The 19,829-nt window shown below is 48.9% G+C and overlaps 1 protein-coding gene across 1 annotated transcript in view; it reads right to left on the bottom strand.

Annotated features, from left to right (window-relative positions):
* Positions 1 to 12,653, bottom strand: part of Card14 (caspase recruitment domain family member 14) — a 32,793-nt gene extending 20,140 nt beyond the window's left edge. Inside the window, exons 1-4 of the mRNA XM_057775946.1 lie at positions 12,571 to 12,653; positions 10,886 to 11,105; positions 1,083 to 1,220; positions 33 to 358 (exon numbers count right to left, since the gene is read on the bottom strand). Of these exons, the coding sequence (XP_057631929.1) occupies positions 33 to 358; positions 1,083 to 1,220; positions 10,886 to 11,096 (675 nt within the window). The 5' untranslated portion in view covers positions 11,097 to 11,105; positions 12,571 to 12,653. The remainder of the gene's footprint in view (positions 1 to 32; positions 359 to 1,082; positions 1,221 to 10,885; positions 11,106 to 12,570) is intronic.
* Between the last annotated feature and the right edge of the window lie 7,176 nt (positions 12,654 to 19,829).

Raw genomic sequence — 19,829 nt, 5'->3', positions numbered from 1 at the left:
ACACCTGACTGGAGTCCTCAAGTGTCGGGTACCTCTTCCTGCAGGCTGTGACAGCGTGTGGCAGCCAGCTCCTTCTCCCGAAGCGCATTGCTGTAGTGCAGGGACAGGTTCAGCATCTCATCCTTCAGTTTCAGGACCTCGTGGAAGTGGGCACTGACTTCACGCTTCATGCGGCTGTGGTCAAGCTCCAGCTGGCGCAGGCCCTCTGCACGGGCCTCAGCCGAGGCCAGGCGCTCCTTCAGCTGCTGGCATCTCCGAAGCAGCACCTCCTTTTGTGCCTTCTCCTGGGCCAGCTCATCCTGCAGGCTGCCGATGGCCCCAGCCAGGCACTCGGTCAGCTTGGATGTCTCCATGAGACCTGCAGATGGGCGGTCACTCTGTCATGCTGCCCTTCCTACTCAGCCCCCAGAGTCTTGTCCCCTTAGCCAGACCCTCGCGAGCCTACAGGCCTACTTTATTGGTGTCTCTGAAAGCCTCCTGCTATTTTGAATTCCTTATTTTTTTTTGTCTTGGTTTTGACTGCACATCTAGGCTTTCCCACAAGACCTTGCCATTCTCATTGAGCTCCCCTTACGAGCTAATTACACTCAAAGCTAGCTATGTCTGTGGAACTCCAAGAAAAACACCGCAGAGACATAAATCTGCCTGATGAACTCACGAATACGTCTGTCACACCAAACTAGAACACATGGTTTGTTAGTTGAGTTTCCTGAGAGGCCTGTTCTTTTAACACCCAAATCTTTCAACAGGAAAGGCCAGAATCCATCAGCTCCTAAACGGGACCACATGTCCCACCATGCAGGCTAAGCCTTTACTGCATGACTGTGTCCACCGACAGAAGCCAAGGGAGACACTAGGCTTCCCCATAAGCAGCAGAAAGGTCAATCTTTCACTCCTGACATGTACGGCTGCCCTCCAGAGTCTCCTCATAGGGCAAGGTCACTAAAGATAGGCCTCGAAGCCCCCAAGGCCTAGGGGCTTCTTCTTCCCCACCCTCTCCCAGTGCCATGGGCTGCGAGAGTGCCAGGACCCCAGACTAGAGGGACATGCTGTGTGGCAGCCTCATCTGCTCCCTCTCTCACCGCTGAAGGTGCTGAAGTCGATGTCAGGCTGCAGCCCGGTGACCAGGGTGTAGACATCAGGGTTGTGGAACTTCAGGCTTTCCAGAAAGGCGATGGCCCCATTCTTCCCTCGGGCCTTCAGCAGATCTAGCAAGTGCCCTTGAGAGAGAGAGAGAGAGAGAGCCAGCCTGAGTCACCAAAAGGTGGACAGCTTTGTCTGTCTGGGGCCTGGGGCTCTGTGGGATCAATGGTGGAGGGGTGCGCAGGCCTTCACTGTTCTCACGGGCTCTGTGCACTAACTGCCTTTACTCATGATAATCAACTTGAAGAAGCAAGATCCATATTAGTTGGACTCCTACTAGGGACAAGAAAATTCTCTGCTATGAGCTGGGCATAAAGGGACATGTGCAGACACACACACACAGTCTTACCATGCTGAGGGCTCCCCCCACCCCGGCTCTGTGTGTGTGTGTGTGTGTGTGTGTGTGTGTTTAGAAAACAGCAATCTTTTGGAGTTCCCAGGAGTGGCTGCAGGGAGCTCTAGAGCGTCTCAAACACAGGACTTAGACCCTGCTTTTCCTAGCTGGAGTTAGTAACTCGGATCAATCTCTCCTATATTTGGGATCCTTGGGCATACATTATGACATCGGTAACCGCCACCTGCCGCCTGGCTTCTAGGGTCCGTTTTTGCAGTGAGCATTTTGTCAACAGTAGCGCTTCCCCCAACAACCTTTAGTGGGGCAGTCACTTACAGGTGAGGAGATGCTAGCAGAACAAATTCCAAAGGCAACTGCAGTGGGATGACCAGAGCCCCCAAAAGATATGCCACCCCCCCAAAACGACCCGTGCAATAAACTAGAGTCAGAGTGGAAGAGGGAACCCCCTTTGAGGGACTGTCCCCATCAGACTGGCCTGTATGCAAGGCTGTGGGACATTTTCTTGATTAATGATGGGTGTAGAAGGACCCAGAGCATTGCAGAGGGTGCCCCCTCTGGGCGGGTGGTCCTGGGGTGTAAGAAAGAGCTCTGAGCAAACCATGAGGAGGAAGTCAGTGAGTGCTATTTCTCCTTGGCCTCTGCTTGAGTTCCTGCCCCAACTTCCTCAATTGTGGGAGCCCACGTGTGACTCAGTTTCCATCTGGAGTCATTTCTGACTTAAAGAAGTCATTTGAGTTTAAGCTTACCTGCTCTGCTTCTTCCAGTAACTTTGAGGGCTTTGTCTGACATCTGTGTTAGCCCATAGAAAGAACATTTTTGCCCAGTTGAAAGAGCACATTTTTCTATCAAGATTTGGGCTGGTGTGTGCCAGCCAGAGGCACTCATTAGAGATGAGAAGCTGCTTAGCTGAACCAGGTAATGCACCTGCTTGAGCTTCCTCCCAAGGTCAGTGCAGGGAGGTGGTCAGCTGACTGTGCTGCTCTTTGTCCTGCCTTCTGCCTGAAGAGTGAACTCGGGGCTGTTTGGTATTGACCTTCAGTCCTCCCATCTATCCTATGTTTCTGCTTCATTTCTCTTAAAGTGACATTTCCTCAGCCTCAGCGCCCCCTCCCAACGAACCCCAACTGATTTCTGCCAGAGCGGCGCCAAGTGTGGGGCCGGCCACAGGGGACAAAGTGATGGTCACCTCAGGATGAAAGAGTGCACTCAGTAAAAGGGAGATCCGTGGCGAGCTTTACCGGGAGCGGAGCGATGTAAATACAAAGGTAAGTAAATGAACGGGTTTGCATATAAGAAAAAATGAGGTTTTGCTGTGCAGCATGAAAAAAAAAAATAAGTATAAGAAGTAACTCAAGGACTGGAGAGATGGCTCAGAGGTTAAGAACACTGGCTGCTCTTCCAGAGGTACTGAGTTCAATTCCCAGCAACCACATGATGGCTCACAACCATCTGTAATGAGATCTGGTGCCCTTTTTTGGCCTGCAGACATATATACAGACAGAACACTGTATACATAATAAATAAATAAATATCTTTAAAAAAGAAGTAACTCAAGTATAAGTGTAAAATAAAAAAGTAACTTGAGAAAGAAGTAATTTGATCATAAGTGTAAAAAGTAACTATGTACGGCGCACGCCTTTAATCCCAGCACTTGGGAGGCAGAGGCAGGCGGATCTCTGTGAGTTTGAGACCAGCCTGGTCTACAAGAGCTAGTTCCAGGACAGGCTCCAAAACCACAGAGAAACCCTGTCTCGAAAAACCAAAAAAAAAAAAAAAAAAAAAAAAAAAAAAAAAAAAAGTAACTATGTACCAAGGAAGCAGCAAACATCTGTACATTTACTAGGAGATATTTTAAAAGCCAGAGGTGCTAAGGCAGGGCATCAACAATTGTTTAAATTTCTAGAGTTTGTACATTTACTTACAGATATTTTAAAGGTTAGGGGTACTAAGGAAGGACAACAGCGATTGCTTCAATTTTTAAAATGAATAAAACATGTGTGTCCCTGGTTCCCTGCAGAAGAGACTGTGAGTCTAGAGATTTAAAAAGGTGTGAATGAATGGGTGAGCGCTCTTTGTCTTGGTCTGTGTTTTGACTGTTACTATGTTGCTGTTCTGTTTTATGTGTTCGTGTCTTTGAAAAGTTTAAGCCGTACTGGTACCTGTTTGTGTGTCTTTATTGTCTGTTTTTGACTATTGACCTTCTCTGTTGACCTGGAGATGAGGCAGGCAGCCTCTGCCTCTAGCCCCCTGTGGATCAGTTCCAGGATTTTGGGTTCTGAAAGAAAAACTTCTCAAAAGGGGAGTTAAGGAAGGTAAAGGCCACCTCCCTCCCTTGTTCTCTGGTCCACAGCCAGCCAGCAGCTCCTGCAGGGGGCAGGGGTGAGCACGCTCAGGTGGGCAGAGAGGTCTACAGGGAAACCTGTTCCTGCCAACAGCGTGGCAGGGAATTGGCTGCTTGCAGTTAAAAAACTGCATGAATGTGTGAAACAGAGAATCTTTGATTGTAGCCGGAGAAGTTAACAAAAAATTTTTTTTTCAGGAACACTGGCAGCCAAGGACGCTCTCCGAGCCCACCAGTACTGCTCCTCCTCTTTCTTTCCTAAGCCAAGTTCTTCTCCACTGTGATAGCATCAAGGTCTCCTCTGCTGACCAGCAGTTTCCCATTAACTCTTCTCTGTCCTGATACTGCTTGAAAAAATGTTGAGTTATACCAACCTGTATACTTAGGGAAGCACTGATTTTAAATAAAAGTTAAAGATGCATTATGTTTGAGGAAAATTAAGCTTTCGTTTCCACAAGAAAAGGAAAAAAAATATGGGATTTAGTCTTTTAGATTCGATGAGTTACAAATGCTTATCATCTTTTAAGGAAATTGGGTGTAAATTATTATTGATTAAGATAAAGAAAACTGCTGCTAGTTTCAAAAGTTTCACATTGATACAGGTTTTTTATATGCAAATGTAAATTTAGTTTTTCTTATTGTGATACATGTATATGGCTCTCGTCTGAAATGCGTGCAATGTTTCAGTCTGCTGGAAGAACTCACGAGAGGAGACGCTGATAGAGATTTGCGTGTTGTCTGAAGGACTAGGGGACAAACAAGGGGCTGTAATGCTACAGGAAAAGGAATTTGTCTGTGAACTCCTTATTCGTCTCGATACTACTGAGTTCTAAGGGAAACTGTAGAAAATGTTGAAGATTTAACCATGTTATGTTAATTCTGATGGATTTTCTTCTTTAAAAAGGCTGGTGATTCATCACTGAAGAATAGTTATGTTAATTATGGGATCATGTTCTCTAAAGGAGAAAGGAGGGCTGAGGTCCTACATACAAGTTAATAATTAATCGTCATGTTGCAGCTCTCTGAGCTATATGGTCGGCCTCCTATGAAGAGACATGGCTGAAGCTCTTAGCTATTCCGACTTTCATAGAGAAGTTCAACCATGTTTATTAAAAGCTTCTACGTCACATGGATGGTCGGTGAATGAAAACTGCATTCTAACTGCTCCTATGATGGCCAATAATAGGACAAAATGCTCATATCATGAGTCTATATAAATTCTGAGGGTCTAAGATTATAAAGGCCTGAGGACATCAATACAGGTTTAAGGATCTGAAGGCATAAAAGCCTGGTTATATGGGTCTGAGAGGATATTCTGAAAAATATAGATACAATTTATAAGAAATAATGGCTTAAGATATATACATAAAACATTACAGAATTTCTTTCCCTTTTCATAATATTTTTATGCTAGGATTTCAAAAATTCAGAGTTTAGCATTAATAGAGTTCTGACAAGCTAATAAAGCAATGGTTGCTTACTGTTTGGGTCACAAGCTCAAGATTTTAAATTTCTTTTTGTTGTCTTCTGAATATAGGCGTATATGCTGTTTAACCCAAATCTATAGTTTTTGCTAGGATTCAAGGATGTGACTCTACTCCTGCTGTTTTATGGATTCCTGTTACCTGCTGCTTTCACAATATGGATTTCAGGACAGACTGATAATGTTAATATATCTAAAACTTTTATTTTTTTAAATAGAGATTCATACAAACTTCAGGAAATTGAGAGAATTATACAACTTGGATCCACTGCTCATGAGTTAAAAGGGTCATGGTATTTTTCTGTCTCCTGGCCTTGGGACTCTGTCCCTTAATTATTGAGACTATGAGTTTACAAGTTTCAAATGAGTCCACATAATTAACTTCTGCTCCTAGTTTATATCTGTCTTGACAGGTTTTTACTTGGTTAACAAACACGTCCAAGCATCAGTTGCTAATAACAACTGGCTCCAATGACTATGAGTCCTGAACTTGCTTAAAACTGATGTGGACCAGTCCAGCCATGTAAATGCTGTCTTTTCAGCTTGTCGATGAACCAAATGCTTCTGAATTCCCTCGTTGCCTTTGACTAACATTCTAGCCTTCCTGAGAACAACATCATAAGGTCAGCAGAAAATAATTACAAAAATAATATGTCGTCTGTTTTCCCTCCCTGGAATGCTAGATAAAAAGGGAATTTCTCGGGGTCTGGAGAGAGTGGTTAAGAGCACTGCCTGCTCTTCCAAAGGTCCTGAGTTCAATTCCCAGCAACCACATGGTGGCTCACAACCATCTGTAAAGAGGTCTGGCGCCCTCTTCTGGCCTTCAGGCATACACACAGACAGAATATTGTATACATAATATATAAATTTAAAAAAAAAAAAAGGGGGGGCTGGTGAGATGGCTCAGCGGTTAAGAGCATTGCCTGCTCTTCCAAAGGTCCTGAGTTCAATTCCCAGCAACCACATGGTGGCTCACAACCATCTGTAATGAGGTCTGGTGCCCTCTTCTGGCCTGTAGGCATACATGTAGACAGAATATTGTATACATAATAAATAAATAAATATTTTTTTAAAAAAAGAAAAAGGGAATTTCTCTGTCAGCCATCCCAGGGATTCTGGTCCTTAATGCCTTGAATAAATGAGAATTACTCTCTGGGTTCCATTAAGCTAATGATGCTGAAACCCCAATAGAAACTCTGGAATAAACTCATCTCAAGGATTCGAGATGGTGTACTATGCAGGGGCAAGGAATTTTGAAAGGGCACGTGGGAGTCTTAAGACTCAATTAAAAATACAATAAAAAGGGCGAGTTAGGGTTATACCCACAGTCACCATATATATGTTTTATTTTAAAATTTTAAATTAAAATGTGGATGTCTGAAAGCAATCTGCCATGAATGGATTTTGGCATGAGAGCACCACCACATAATTTGCTCAGGTCTATGGAAAGATCCAGCTACTGGTTTATGAAAGGGTCCCGGAACTGTTTTGGTACGGAGAAAGGGCATGTTTGTGTTTTTTTCACAGGATGAAGATCAATTGGTACGGTGTGTGGGACAGAAAGATGCTGATCTTGATGTCGCTGCTGATAGTCCAGAAAAGTCAGAGTGAGACCGATTGGGCCTAAGTTCCCGATCCACCTATTTTACATCCTGCTGTTTGGGAAGGAAAGGAGACTGTGGTCACAGTCAACCAGACATGTCTTTCAGATTGACCTGCTACACAACAGCTTCTGATTCCTTGAAAATCTTCTCATGTTGGGTATGGCAAAGGAATTCCTGTAATGTTTAGCAAAGAATATTTACCTTAGAGAAATGTCTTGGAGTGTTTCCAGAATTAATTATGGAACATGATAAACAATGTACTTATTATACAAAGTTATTGCTTCCTCAGGTAATTGGGTAATGATACTTCACCCCCTCAACCATTTCCTCCATGCACGAAGGAACCGGGAGAGTCCAATAGAAGACCGCTGTGGAGACGATGCACTGGCACTATCCCATTGAAGTACAACATCACAGGGAAGCCACAGCACATTCTGAACTGGTCTGGGAATCAAGACGATTGTAGCGAGTCTTAACCTTTGTCTACAGCAGAATCTCGGGGCCAAGGACTGTCAGCTGGAATTTGGTATTTCAGTACAAAATTTCCACAGACTTATGTTTGGAAACTTGCCGCTGCCATGGGAACAGTGGCAGGACAATCCAGTTCTTCCAAACCCGTTTGCCCCCTGAAAGGAACTGTTTTGGCTTGTATGAATGTTTTATGTTCTTTTGGTGGGAGAGATAAAAGTCTCCACGAATGGTGTTTAATGTGTCATGCCCTGTTGTATTTTAACTAATTGTATTTCTCAAGTGAGAGATCACACCTGTGTATTAGTGTTGGCACAACAAGTGTTGTCTGTGCATGGAAATGATCCATGGTTTATCGACAATGGGTTGCAAGTAGTTGAAGAAATTAAAAAGCTTTAAGTAGACAGAGTGCGTTGCTGGGTTAGCTGTGGCAGGAATGTCTGCTCTTGTTGTTGTCCTGACTACCACTGCGGTTGCTGCAGTGGCCTTGTCTCAGTTTACTCACAACGCTGGGCTTGTTAACCAGTTATCTAAGAATGTTTCTATGACATTGGCGACACAAGAAGAGAGAGATGTGAGAATGGAAGATAAATTGAACTCCCTGTATGATGTGGTACAACCCCTGGGAGGTGAGCTCTGGAGCCTAAAACCAGAGTCCAGTTGAGATGTCCAGCTGATTATGAATGGGGCTGTGCTACGTCTGTGTGTGATGAAAGCATTGTCGGTTGAGGGGGAGATACATCACATCTTGAGGGAATCTGGCATAATTCTAATGAATCTTTAGATTTGGCCAAATTACATCAAGAAATTTTGGAAATGAAAAAAAGGCTAAATTAGATTTTGATGCAGCAAAAGCAGCTGAAAGTATTCTGGAGCAATTTTAAAAAGCTGTTCCAGCATGGTCAGCTTTTACCTCACTTCTTAGTAGTACTGCAGCTGTTCCAGCTTGTGTTCTTCGGGGTCTAATTTGTTTACCTATCGTTTGCAAGCCGATCATGAACTCGCTACAGACAGTGGGCTTGGTACTTTACGGAGTAAAACTCCACACACTTCCCTAAACTTATGTTACCAGAGACGGGTGAGTTGTCTTTGCCTCCTTTCGACCTAAGACAGGAGATGGACCTCTAGGATCCATTTTCCCATGACGGGTAAGACTAGAGTGCGTAAGGACCCCCCCAAGGCAGACGTGGTCTTCTGAGGAGCTCTGAGGGGTCCTTAAAATATGATAAAAAGGGGGGATGTGTAGGAGCCCACATGTGACTCGGTTTCCATCTGGAGTCATTTCTGACTTAAATAAGTCATTTGAGTTTAAGCTTGCTCCTCTGCTTCTTCCAGTGACCTTGAGGGCTCTGAGTGACATCTGTGTTAGCCCATAGAAAGAGCATTTTTGCCCAGTTGAAAGAACACATTTTTCTATTAAGATCTGGGCTGATGTATGCCAGCCAGAGGCACTCCTCGTTAGAGATTAAAGCTGAATAAGTTACTGCACCTGCTTGAGCTTCCTCCCAAGGTCAGTGCAGGGAGGTGGTCAGCTGACTGTGCTGCTCTTTGTCCTGCCTTTTGCCTGTAGTATATATCCTGTGTGAGAAGGAAACTCGGCGCTATTTGGTATTGACCTTAGTCCTCCCGGTCTATCCTGTTTCTGTCTTCATTTCTCTTAATGTAACATTTCCTCAGCCTCAGCGCCCCCTCCCAGGGAACCCCCAGCTGTTTCTGATCGGACACTCAATGATAGATTGTGGTTGGGAAGTGTGAGCCAAACAAACCCTTTGCTTCCCAAGCTGCTCTTGGTTGGGGTGTCTATCACAGCAACAGAAAACCAACTGAGATGGTGCCTGGGTGTGTGTTTTCCTTTGGACCAAGGATCTTTGTGGATATAATGAAATGAAAGATCTCAAGGCAAGGCTGTCCCGGGGCTGGGGGTACAGCTCAGTTGGTTGCATATTTGCACAGCATGAGGCCTGGGACACCCCTGTCCTGCTAGTAGAGATAGATGAATTGAAAATTCAAAGTCATCCCTGGCTACATAGAAAGCTCAAGGATGCATGAGACAGTATCTCAAACAAAAAATTAAATTTAGCCGGGCGATGGCGGCATACACCTTTAATCCCAACACACGGGAGGCAGAGACAGGCGGATCTCTGTGAGTCCGAGGTCAGCCTGGTCTACAAGAACTAGTTCCAGAGAAGCCCTGTCTTGAAAAACCAAATAGATAAATAAATAAATTTAAAAATTAAGAGAAAATGAAGATAAAGTGTTCCATATTCCAAATATAAGCATGCTTACAGGAGTACAGGAGTGTGAAGAGGAAAGCACAGGAGAGGCCGTGTGAAGACGGAAGCAGAGCTGGAGAAATGGCACCGCACGCCCAGAGTTTCCTGGAGCCCCTAGAGCGGATGGCACCTCACACCTAGAGTTTCCTGGAGCCCCTAGAGCGGATGGCACCTCACACCCAGAGTTTCCTGGAGCCCCTAGAGCGGATGGCACCGCACGCCTAGAGTTTCCTGGAGCCCCTAGAGCGGATGACACCTCACACCCAGAGTTCCTGGAGCCCCTAGAGCGGATGGCACCGCACGCCTAGAGTTTCCTGGAGCCCCTAGAGCGGGTGGCCCCGCACGCCCAGAGTTTCCTGGAGCCCCTAGAGCGGATGGCACCTCACACCCAGAGTTTCCTGGAGCCCCTAGAGCGGATGGCACCGCACGCCTAGAGTTTCCTGGAGCCCCTAGAGCGGATGGCACCTCACACCCAGAGTTCCTGGAGCCCTAGAGCGGATGGTACTGCACGCCCAGAGATTCCTGGAGCCCTAGAGCGGAAAGGCAAAGAAGAGTCTCCACACAGCCTGCAGTGGGAACATGGCCCTGTCCATACAACATTCGAGTTTCTGGGCTGCAGAACTGAGAGAATGCGTCCCTGTGGGGCTTCTTCCCCTGGGCAGTAGGGGTGGAGGTCAGGGCTTTGTCCCTGTGAAACAGTGTTCTGCCACTGAGCTCCACCCCAATCCCACCACTGTCCTTTGAAACAACTCTGTTCATAACTTTCAGCTGGGACTTTGCTAGGGGACTAACTCAGTGTCCCAAAAGTTGGGAACCTTGGTCGCCTTGATGCTTTTATTGTGGAGGTTGTTTTGAGATCTGACCTCACTAGCCTACACTGCCTAGGACTTGTTGATCCAAAGCTGAAGGCGGCCTTAAATTTCTGACCCTCCTGCTTCCAGCGGGTGCACACCACAAGCCAGCCCTCAGTGTACACAGGCAAAGTTTCTACCAACAGATCTACATCCCCCTCCTTTTTGATAGGGTCTCACATGATAGTCTGGACTGGCCTCGAACTTGTAGCAATCCCCCTGCCTCAGTCACTTGAAATGTTGAGGTGACAGGCATGAGCCAGCCTTGATATTGAGGTCCTCCCCTCCCCACCATTGCTATAGCATCAACCTTGTAATCAAGTGTAATCCAGGCAACTCAGGGTGAGGCTAACGGCTATGGACTCACCGACTCTCATGGCACTGTTGGTGAAGCGGGGGCTGTGGAGGACCTCCTCCTCGTCCAGCTGGCCCAGCACCTTGGCCTGGCGCAGGTAGGGGGTCAGGCGGCTGGGGCAGATGCTCTGCACGATCTTGCAGCGGTGACTCTCTAGCATGTCCCAGAGCATCTCCTCGTCCAGAGCGGTCAGCGTGGAATCCGTGCGGCACAGTTCTGCCATACCTGGACTCTGAGAGGGCGGGATGGGGTGCAAACATGGATGCTGAGAGAGCGGGATAGGGGTGCAATCGTGGATGCTGAGAGGGCAGGATAGGGGTGCAATCATGGACTCTTACAGAGCAGGATAGGGGTGCAATCGTGGATGCTGAGAGGGCAGGATAGGGGTGTGATCATGGACTCTTAGAGGGTGGGATAGGGGTGCATTCACAGACAGGTGTTAGTAAACTACATTTGCCATTTGCTGTTCATGGCCCAGGGACTTCATTAACCCGAGAAGATGGTAATGAAAATCAGATTTGAGCTGCGCGCATAGCTCAGTGCTATAGTTACTCAGCATTGCTGAGGTGCTGGGTGCTAGGTTCCATCCTCAGTACCACACACACGTACACACACACACACATACACACACGTACACACCACACACACATACACACACACACTGGGGAGAAAAGAAAGTAAGGCTGAGGAACTGTCCTGGAGTAAAATTTAGAGCTTGGTTGCTGTCTAGCAGCTGGCATTGTTGCTGCTCTTCTAAGGGCAGAAAGGGTTAGGTGGGGAAGAGGGCTGGGGAGAGCATCCAGCCAGGACAGAATTGCAGATCAGGAGTCAGGGTGTCAAGAGTTCAAGGTGGCTGCATAAAAGACAGCCTGATCTGATTAAACAAAGCCCACTGACTTTCAGACTGACCAGGGGAGCTGGAAAGGGCTCCCCACTACATAGCTCCCCAATCTTGAGTCGGTTTACAAAGGCTGCTACTGTGTCTGCCTCTGTGGAAGATCAAGTCTCATAGCCCCATCCACTTGAAGCAGCCGCTCGGGTGATACACCTGTGGGAGGACACTGGGCCACACTAGGCTTTCACATCACACACAGCGCTGCCGGCATCCTTGTGCATCTCTGAACACTGGTGGGAGCCATCGCAGGACCACAAATCCCTGCGGCTTGATTATTTTCATTTGTCTTAATGATCTGGACCAGCTGGTGTTGTGTAGGAAGAGGTTTGAGTTCTGAAGATGCCCAGAAACCATGGCAATCCAGCCCTTGTGTTTATAAAAAACACAAAGCAATGGCTGGGCCACTCTGTCTCCACGAGCAGCACCCAGTCCACCTGGGATAACTAATCTTGATCATTGACTTGTCTGTATTTTGAACCATCTAAACACAATCCTTGTGCTTGGCTCTAAGAGTGTCTCTAGACAGGTCTGACTAAGGAGGGAAGACTGGCCCTGAACATGGGTGTCACCATGCCTGAGGACTGAGATCCCAGACCAAAGGAAGAGGAGGAAGTCAGTCGGACAGCAGCATGCAGCTCTCTGCTTCCTGTCTGTGGAAGCTCTTGCTCCTGTTGACACGCCTTCCAAACCCTGACAGACTGTTCCCCAAATCATGAACCCAAACAACCTGTTTCTTCACAGCAACAAGAGGAACAGATAAACAAAACCATGTCAGGACCCCAGGCTCCAGGAAGTTACTCACCAGAGGTGCCCAGAGTCACTTCTGCAGGGCTGCCTTGCAACTGGCTGGAATCTCCTCCCTGGTTGGTGAGCTGCCAAGGGCTCTTTTCTCCACAGGTTATAGTGGGGCTGGGCCAGGCAGGAAGGGCTGTGAAGTTACTTCAGACCATGTGACCTGCTCTAAGACTCAAAGTCTGAGCACCAAAGCCTAAAAGGCAAGTGGGAAGAGAAACAATAAAAGATTGAGTTCATTCCAGAAATTGCTGCAGACACCTCTGACCCATGACTTTCTCAGTTCCTTAGAGGAGACAGAATCTGGATGGAGCCTGGCTTGGAACTCCAGGATGGCACTAGAGGGAGTTAGCAGGTGTCATTGGCACTCGGTGTCACTAGAAGGAGGTAGCAGGTGTCTTTGCCACCCAGTGTTCACAGACCAGTCAGAGAACAGCCTCCATGAATACCCTTCCTCAGAACTTCCTCATGCAGAGAGAATCTGGAGAGCAGGTGGGCAGGCCAGCGCCATCACAAGGAAGAGGGTCACATGGGGATGAGCAGAGAGCAGTCAGGAGCACCACCAGCTCACTCCCAGTTTCCTGCTGACAACTGACCCTAAGGTGTTCCAAGTCACATCCCCCAAAGGGCCTGGGAATGTGAGCTTGGTGGAAGTTGGTTTTCACAGATGGAGTTGGTGAGCTTACTAGAGTTATTGGTGTCCTTTCAAGATGAGGGGGCGGGGACTTGGGGTGCTAAGCCAAACTGCCAGGGATAGTTCTAGCAAAACAGAGATTTGGGATGGCACGGGGAAGACATTCTTGGAGCAGCCCTAGACGTGACTGGAGCTTGGAGGACAGGAGCACCTGTTGTTTGGAGTCACTGCCTGCACCGTACTAGACACACAGGGTTAGGAGGTTTGGAAATGCCCAGGCCCAGGGTGGCCTGGCCCTGTGTCAGCATGCCACTCATGGACACATCTCAAGGGGCTCTTACAGACCCAACATTTGCCTAGTGTTTACCTCCACGTCAGAACAGGACCATCTGTAAACTGCAGGGTCTGGTGGAGAGTGAAAATAAAGCCAGATTTGGTGGCACCTTTAATCCCTGCATTTAGGAGGCAGAGGCAGATATATCTCTGTGAGTTCAAGACCATGCTGGCCTACATAGCAAGTTCCAGGTCAGCCATGAGTGACATAGTGAGACCTTGTCAAAAAAAAAAGTGAAAATACATTGCATTAAAAAGAGGAATGAAAGAAGGAAGGGAGGGAAGAAGGAAGGAGGGAAGGAAGGAAGGAAGGAAGGAAGGAAGGAAGGAAGGAAGGAAGGAAGGAAGGAAGGAATTCGAGCGGGGGATGCAGCTCAGCTGCAGAGCGCTGGCCTACTGTGCACTCATGTACTAAGCCCTGGGTTCAGTTCCCAGCATAACCCAGGTGCAGTGGTACTTCCCTTGATCCCAGCACCCGGGTGGTATAAGAGATGAATAAAGTGTTTAAAGTCATTAGCTACGTTGCAACTTCAAGGCCAACTTGGGCTACATGAGACCCTGTCTTAGATTTAGTTAAAATTTTAATATAAAAAAGAAAATGAGAATTTGTAGACAGTGAGAGATGAGCAACAAGCCCAGGACAGGGCTGGGAACCACACAGCCCAGTAGCCAGCCCTGACCTGGTCAGCTGGAGGAGTCTCCGGGACGCCGTATCACACCCATGTGCCGTGGGTGTGGAAATTGACTGTGGGGTGTATGCATGTGTTTGTGAAGACACAAAAGCCTCTAAATTTCACATCAGGATGGGTAAATTATGAGGCGTGTGAACGATGGTCAGCAAAGCTGCTAATTAAAAAGAAAGGAGCCGTGGTGCACGCCTTTAACCCCAGCACTCGGAGGCAGAGGCAGGAGGATCTCTGTGAGTTCGAGGTCAGCCTGGACTACAGAGCAAGTTCAGGACAGTCAGGGATGTTACACAGAGAAACCCTGTGTAAGAAGACGAAGAAGAAAAGAAGAAGAGGAGGAGGAGGGAAGGAAGAAAAGATAGAGATAGATAGGTAGATGGGTGGATGGATGGGTGGATGGAAGGAAGGATGATAGAAAGATCTCAGATCTATATTGATCCTGCTCTGGTCTCAAGCCCCTGACATGGTCCAGGAAGAGGGTGTGGCTTGAGGAGCCCCCTGCTGTGATCTGGCCTGTCCTACCAATCTGAAGCCAGAGTATACTGTCTTCAGTGTAGGGACAGGGCCCCATTTCTGTTTCCCATATTCTCCTCCTGCCCTCTTGTCCTCCCCTCCCCCCCTTCCCTGCCTCTCTCTTCCTCCACACCCTTCCCCTTCTTTCCCTTCATCAGTCTGTCACTTGACTGTTCAGAGCCCCACCCAAGCCTGGTTCCTCTTGTGCCAGTCCCTGACCTCTGTGTGTCAGTCCTCGGGGCACTGGGCGCCAGCCTCTCAGATCCCTTCACCAGATGCCACCTCCCAGGACTACCTGCACTGTGTCTGGGGGTTCCCCTGACCCGTTCCTAGATGCCAGGAGCATGGGTGGGCACAGCTACCTCACGTGTCGCTGATAGATACAAGGACAAATGGTGACAGAGTCCTGGAAGCCCTCTACCGGGATCTTGCCGGAACAAACCCCTGATAATTCCGAAACTATTTTATGGGGTGGGGGCCAGTTCAGACGGCTCCACAGGTAAAGTCGTTTGCCACTGAGGCCGACGACCTGAGTTCAATCCCTGGGACCCACAAGGTGGAAGGAGAGAACCAGCTCCAGGCTGTACTCCTGTCTCCACACTAGTGTGCTGCCCCCCGATAAATAAGTAAATAGATAAACGAGAAAGAAATTAAGTGTAAAAGGAAGAAAGCCACAAAATCAGGGAAAGGGAACCAACACGGGGAGTAGCCAGCAGCCCTGAAACCAGCCCAGAGCTCCCCAGTGCCAGCCCAGAGCGCCCCAGTGCCAGCCCAGAGTGCCCCAGTGCCAGCCTAGAGCGTCCCCGTACCAGCCCAGAGCACCCCAGTGCCAGCCCAGAGCACCCCAGTACCAGCCCAGAGTGCCCCAGTGCCAGCCCAGAGCACCCCTGGAGAGGGTTGGGTTGCCAAGCTCCTGCTCTATATACAACCAAAGAGGAGCACAGTGGGTCGCGTCTACAGAGCACACCCCATGCCCCCCTGCACCCCTGCAGGGTCACTGCCCAGAGAGACATTGCCTTCTTAGATTTCTGTCTCAGCTCTAAGAGAAAGGGCTCTCCTAACGTGTGCTGGTGCTGTGGAGGAGGGAAGCGTGCCAGGGAACAACAGATGTTGGCTCGGGTGGAGGAGGTTCCGGAAAAGTCACGCGAAAGGAGATGGTCGTCTAGAACTGCCTCAGTCAGGAAGACGCCACTGTCGGGACAGGATTCCTCCCTTCCCACACAATACAGAGGTGTAGAGTGTGCTTCCCCAGGTCCAGACATATCCACCTAAGCAAACACGGAGCTTGACCCTGCCCCTCAGCTGCAGAGACAGACATTGTAGGTGCCCCTGAATTGTGACCCTTTCCCTGACAGGATCAACAGCCCTGCAGTTAAATTGGTACCAAATGACCCCCAAATAAGAGCTCATGAAATATTAATTTATTCGTAGCAAACCACACTGCACCATTCGCCCATGCATTATTACATCAAGACTCAGGATGCCAGCAGATCCAACAGCCACACTCCAGCCTGCAGCCGAAACTCGGGTCTGCAGGAGGCTCTGGGGTCCATGGCTGGGGAAAAGGGGGTGCTGATGTGTTAGGATTTCTGGAGCCTTCCAGGACTGGGTCCCAGTGGTCACAAGGGCTCTGGGAGCATTAGCTAATCTGATTGTACATGCCTCTTTTTTTATGATAGGTGAACTACCGTTGAACTGCCCCTGCCACTGTCAGGGCAACTTAGAAAGAAAGTCAGGGCCCTCGAAAGTCTAGTTCTGTCCCAGGCTCTCGAGCCCCAAAGCCGGTCCAGGATGAAGGTATAAGTGTATATAACCAAGCAGTCCCTCAAGGCCACTCTGGGTGGCCTGCTATTGATCAGCATATAGTAATTCAAAGAGCTGGAGAACAAGACAGTTTGCCAGGCAGGGGGCATGGCTGCAACCCAGAACTTGAGAGGTAGAAGCTAAAGGAATAGGAATTCTAGGCCAGCCTGGGCTACATAGCAAGTTTATGCCAACCTGGGTTACACGAAACCCTGTCACAAAACAAAAATGAAAATGAAACACACACTCAAAAAAAAAAAAAAACCCAAATCGGGAAATCATTGCTTGGGTCTGGGGTGCAGTTCAGTGGAAGAGCACTTACTGAGCGTGGGTAAAGCCATTGGTCAGACACACACACACACACACACACACACACACACACACACACACACAGTGGATGAGCTGGGTGTGGTCCCAGATCCTTGGGAAGCCCCATGAGCTTGAGCGTTGGAGACCAGCCTGGGCAGCAGAGCAAGTCTTGATCTCAGAAAACAAACAGAAAGTGGGGCTGTGTTTATAATTCGGCTCCAGGTTAGAGTGGTGAGTCCTACTGAGAAAGAAAACCCGCCCCAGAGCTGGTACCCTCTCAGGAGCCTGAGCCCAACTCTAGAGCAGCCTCCTGCGTCCTCCTCTGAGACCCTTCCTTGTCTGCCTTCTCAGACCCCAGGCCTCAGCCTCCTGTACCGTCTGGTAGGAGAAAACATTTTCCTTCTCTGACACACACACTCTCTCTCACACACACACAACACAGCAAACACACAAACACACACATTATCATGCACACCCCCCACATCATCTCTCTCACACATACACAAGCACAAGTGTGCACACACACACACTCAAGAATACATACACATATACTACTCTCTCTCACATGTACACATACACACACACTCTTTTTCTCATGATCACATACATGCACACACATACACACTCTTACACATGAGCGCAACACAAACACATAGACACACATACACACTCTTACACATGAGCACACACACACAAACACATAGACAGATACACACACACACTCTACACATACCACACACACACACACACACCAGTCTGGATAGGTTAGAACAGGTCACTGATGGATGTGGTAACCCCCTCCAAGCACAGAAGGGAGGAAGGCCCTTTGTGTTCTTCTGCTCCAATTCAATCTCTCGGTCCCAGGAACATCCATGGAATCCCCCATTCCCACTGATGACAGACGTAACTCACTGTACCCCTGCCTCCAGACACCTGCTTCCCGCTTCATCCAACCCCAGTAACCCGGGAGGCGTGACTATAAATCCCAGACTTCTTTCACCTGTCCGGACCCTATGGATCTGTGATAGAACTCACCAACCAGAGAATATTCCAGCTCTTTACCAAGCACAGTGAGACAGGCTATTCCGTTCATTTCCCCACAAACCAGGTGCCACCTCCACTCCTACTAGGAAGATGATGTCCCCTCTTGCCTCAGAACAGCCGGGGTCCTGTCCTGACCTGTCCATGGTCCCTCTGGGATGCTGACTGGATCTGGTTGGACGGACTTCGCATTAGCCGTTCTTTCCTGTGGCAGCAAATGGTCGGAGGCTCAGTCTTAGGCTGGGCTGGGCTGAACAGCAACTGGGAGCAGGTTTGACGGGCACGGTCATCTGGGCTCAGTCCTCAGAAGCAGGGCCTTATATACCCGGCTTACATATACACACACACACAGGTGAAGTACCGGCTCATTCCCTCCTCATGCGTCTGATTGGCTGATGTGAGAGTCACCATCACCTGTTGAGAAATGCCAGGCATCTGGTCCCCCCACCTAAAGCAGTGACCGAGGGTGTGGTGGGGGCCAGGAGAATCCTCCCTCCTCCGGGTGCAGTCAGCCCAGTCCATCAGTCTCTACTCTTGGAAAGAACCTGGGAAGGTTAAGCTGACTGGGGCCTTCCTGGTCCCATGACCAAATACAGGGATCACACGGTGACCCCAACAGGCCCATCAAGGGCCAACCCTTCTGAAGTAGACTTAGGCCGTGGCAAAAGCCTCGGGCATCTCTTCCTAGAGGCCGATAACTTTAGCCATGTGGTATTCCTAGATCTATATCCATAGTCCTTCTCTACTGCACAGCGGCTCCCAGGCCCCACCGCCAGCATTCACACAACAGGCAGGGACACCCAGTAGGAGCCTTAACTGGGACCCGAGCGCGCCCTTTGGTGTGCAGGCTCTCGGGTCCACAGTGCCCAGTCTCCAACTGCTGACGGCACATACCTCCCGCCTTCTCTGGGCGTGCAGGCTCCTTCTGAGTCCGTGACTCCAGGCTCACTCCCACACCAACCAGCTTTGGCACCTGCTGTTCTGCTGCCAAGAACTTCCTCCCCTCAGCTCCTTCGGATGCCACCCAAGGCCCAGCTTCCCACAAAAAGGCCCTTCCAGGCCTTTCTATTTTAACCTGCGGACTTCTCATCTGGGCCCTCCCTTCCCCTTGGCCTGTTTCATTTCTCTCTGTTGGACTTGTCCGCCCCATCTATTTTGCAGTCTGGTTTTCTGCCTCCCCCATGGCATGTGACAATTCTTGTCTTTCTTGTTCTCTGTGCAGCCCCACCCCTAAGACGGTTGCATAAATATTGCCGGAGCAAATGAGTAAACCGTGTCAGGCTCCCGGGTTCTGACCAGGGTGGAAGGCTGTTCTCGGTCCCTTGTCTGGGTGGGAGAACCCTAGGAATTTTCGTCTGGACAGATGAAAACTGGCCTCCCGGATCACAGGCTAGTCCCCCTGCTGAGGAGAAGGTCACAGCCACTCTGCCAGGGTCACAGTTTCAAGCACAGTTAAGAGCATCACCACCTCTTAGGCAGGTTGCTGAGCACCCTGGCCCCGGGCTTCTCACATCTCCCCCTAAAATGTCCCTGCCCTGTGGCAGGAAGGCTCATCCCACCAAGGCCCAAGCATAGAAACCTCTAGATAGTTCTAGGACACGCAAAGAAACTCTGCAATGCCAAGTGAAAGAGGGAGCCCCTGCGTCTCTGCCCTCAAACACAGAGGCCGGGCGTGATGGCGTGTGTCTGTAGTCCCAGCATTCAGGAGGCTGGGTCAGGAGGAACGTGAGTTCCAGACCAACCTGGGCTGCGGATTGGGGCGGTGCGGGGGGGGGGGGGCTCTTCTGCGTGCACAGAAAGCATGCCTAGTATGGTGGTGCAGCCTGTAATCCTGGTCCTCAGGAGACAGAGGCAGGAGGCCTTTCTAAGTCAAAGGCCATTTTCAGCTTCCTTCTGAGTTCTAGGCCAGCCAGATGTATACAAAGTCCTGTCTCAAAATAACAGCAGTGA

The sequence above is a fragment of the Chionomys nivalis genome, chromosome 7 (genome assembly GCF_950005125.1).
Source record: "Chionomys nivalis chromosome 7, mChiNiv1.1, whole genome shotgun sequence".
Classification (NCBI taxonomy): Eukaryota; Metazoa; Chordata; class Mammalia; order Rodentia; family Cricetidae; genus Chionomys; species Chionomys nivalis.
Note: the sequence above shows the minus strand (reverse complement) of the source record. Positions and strands in the feature narration are given on the sequence as shown.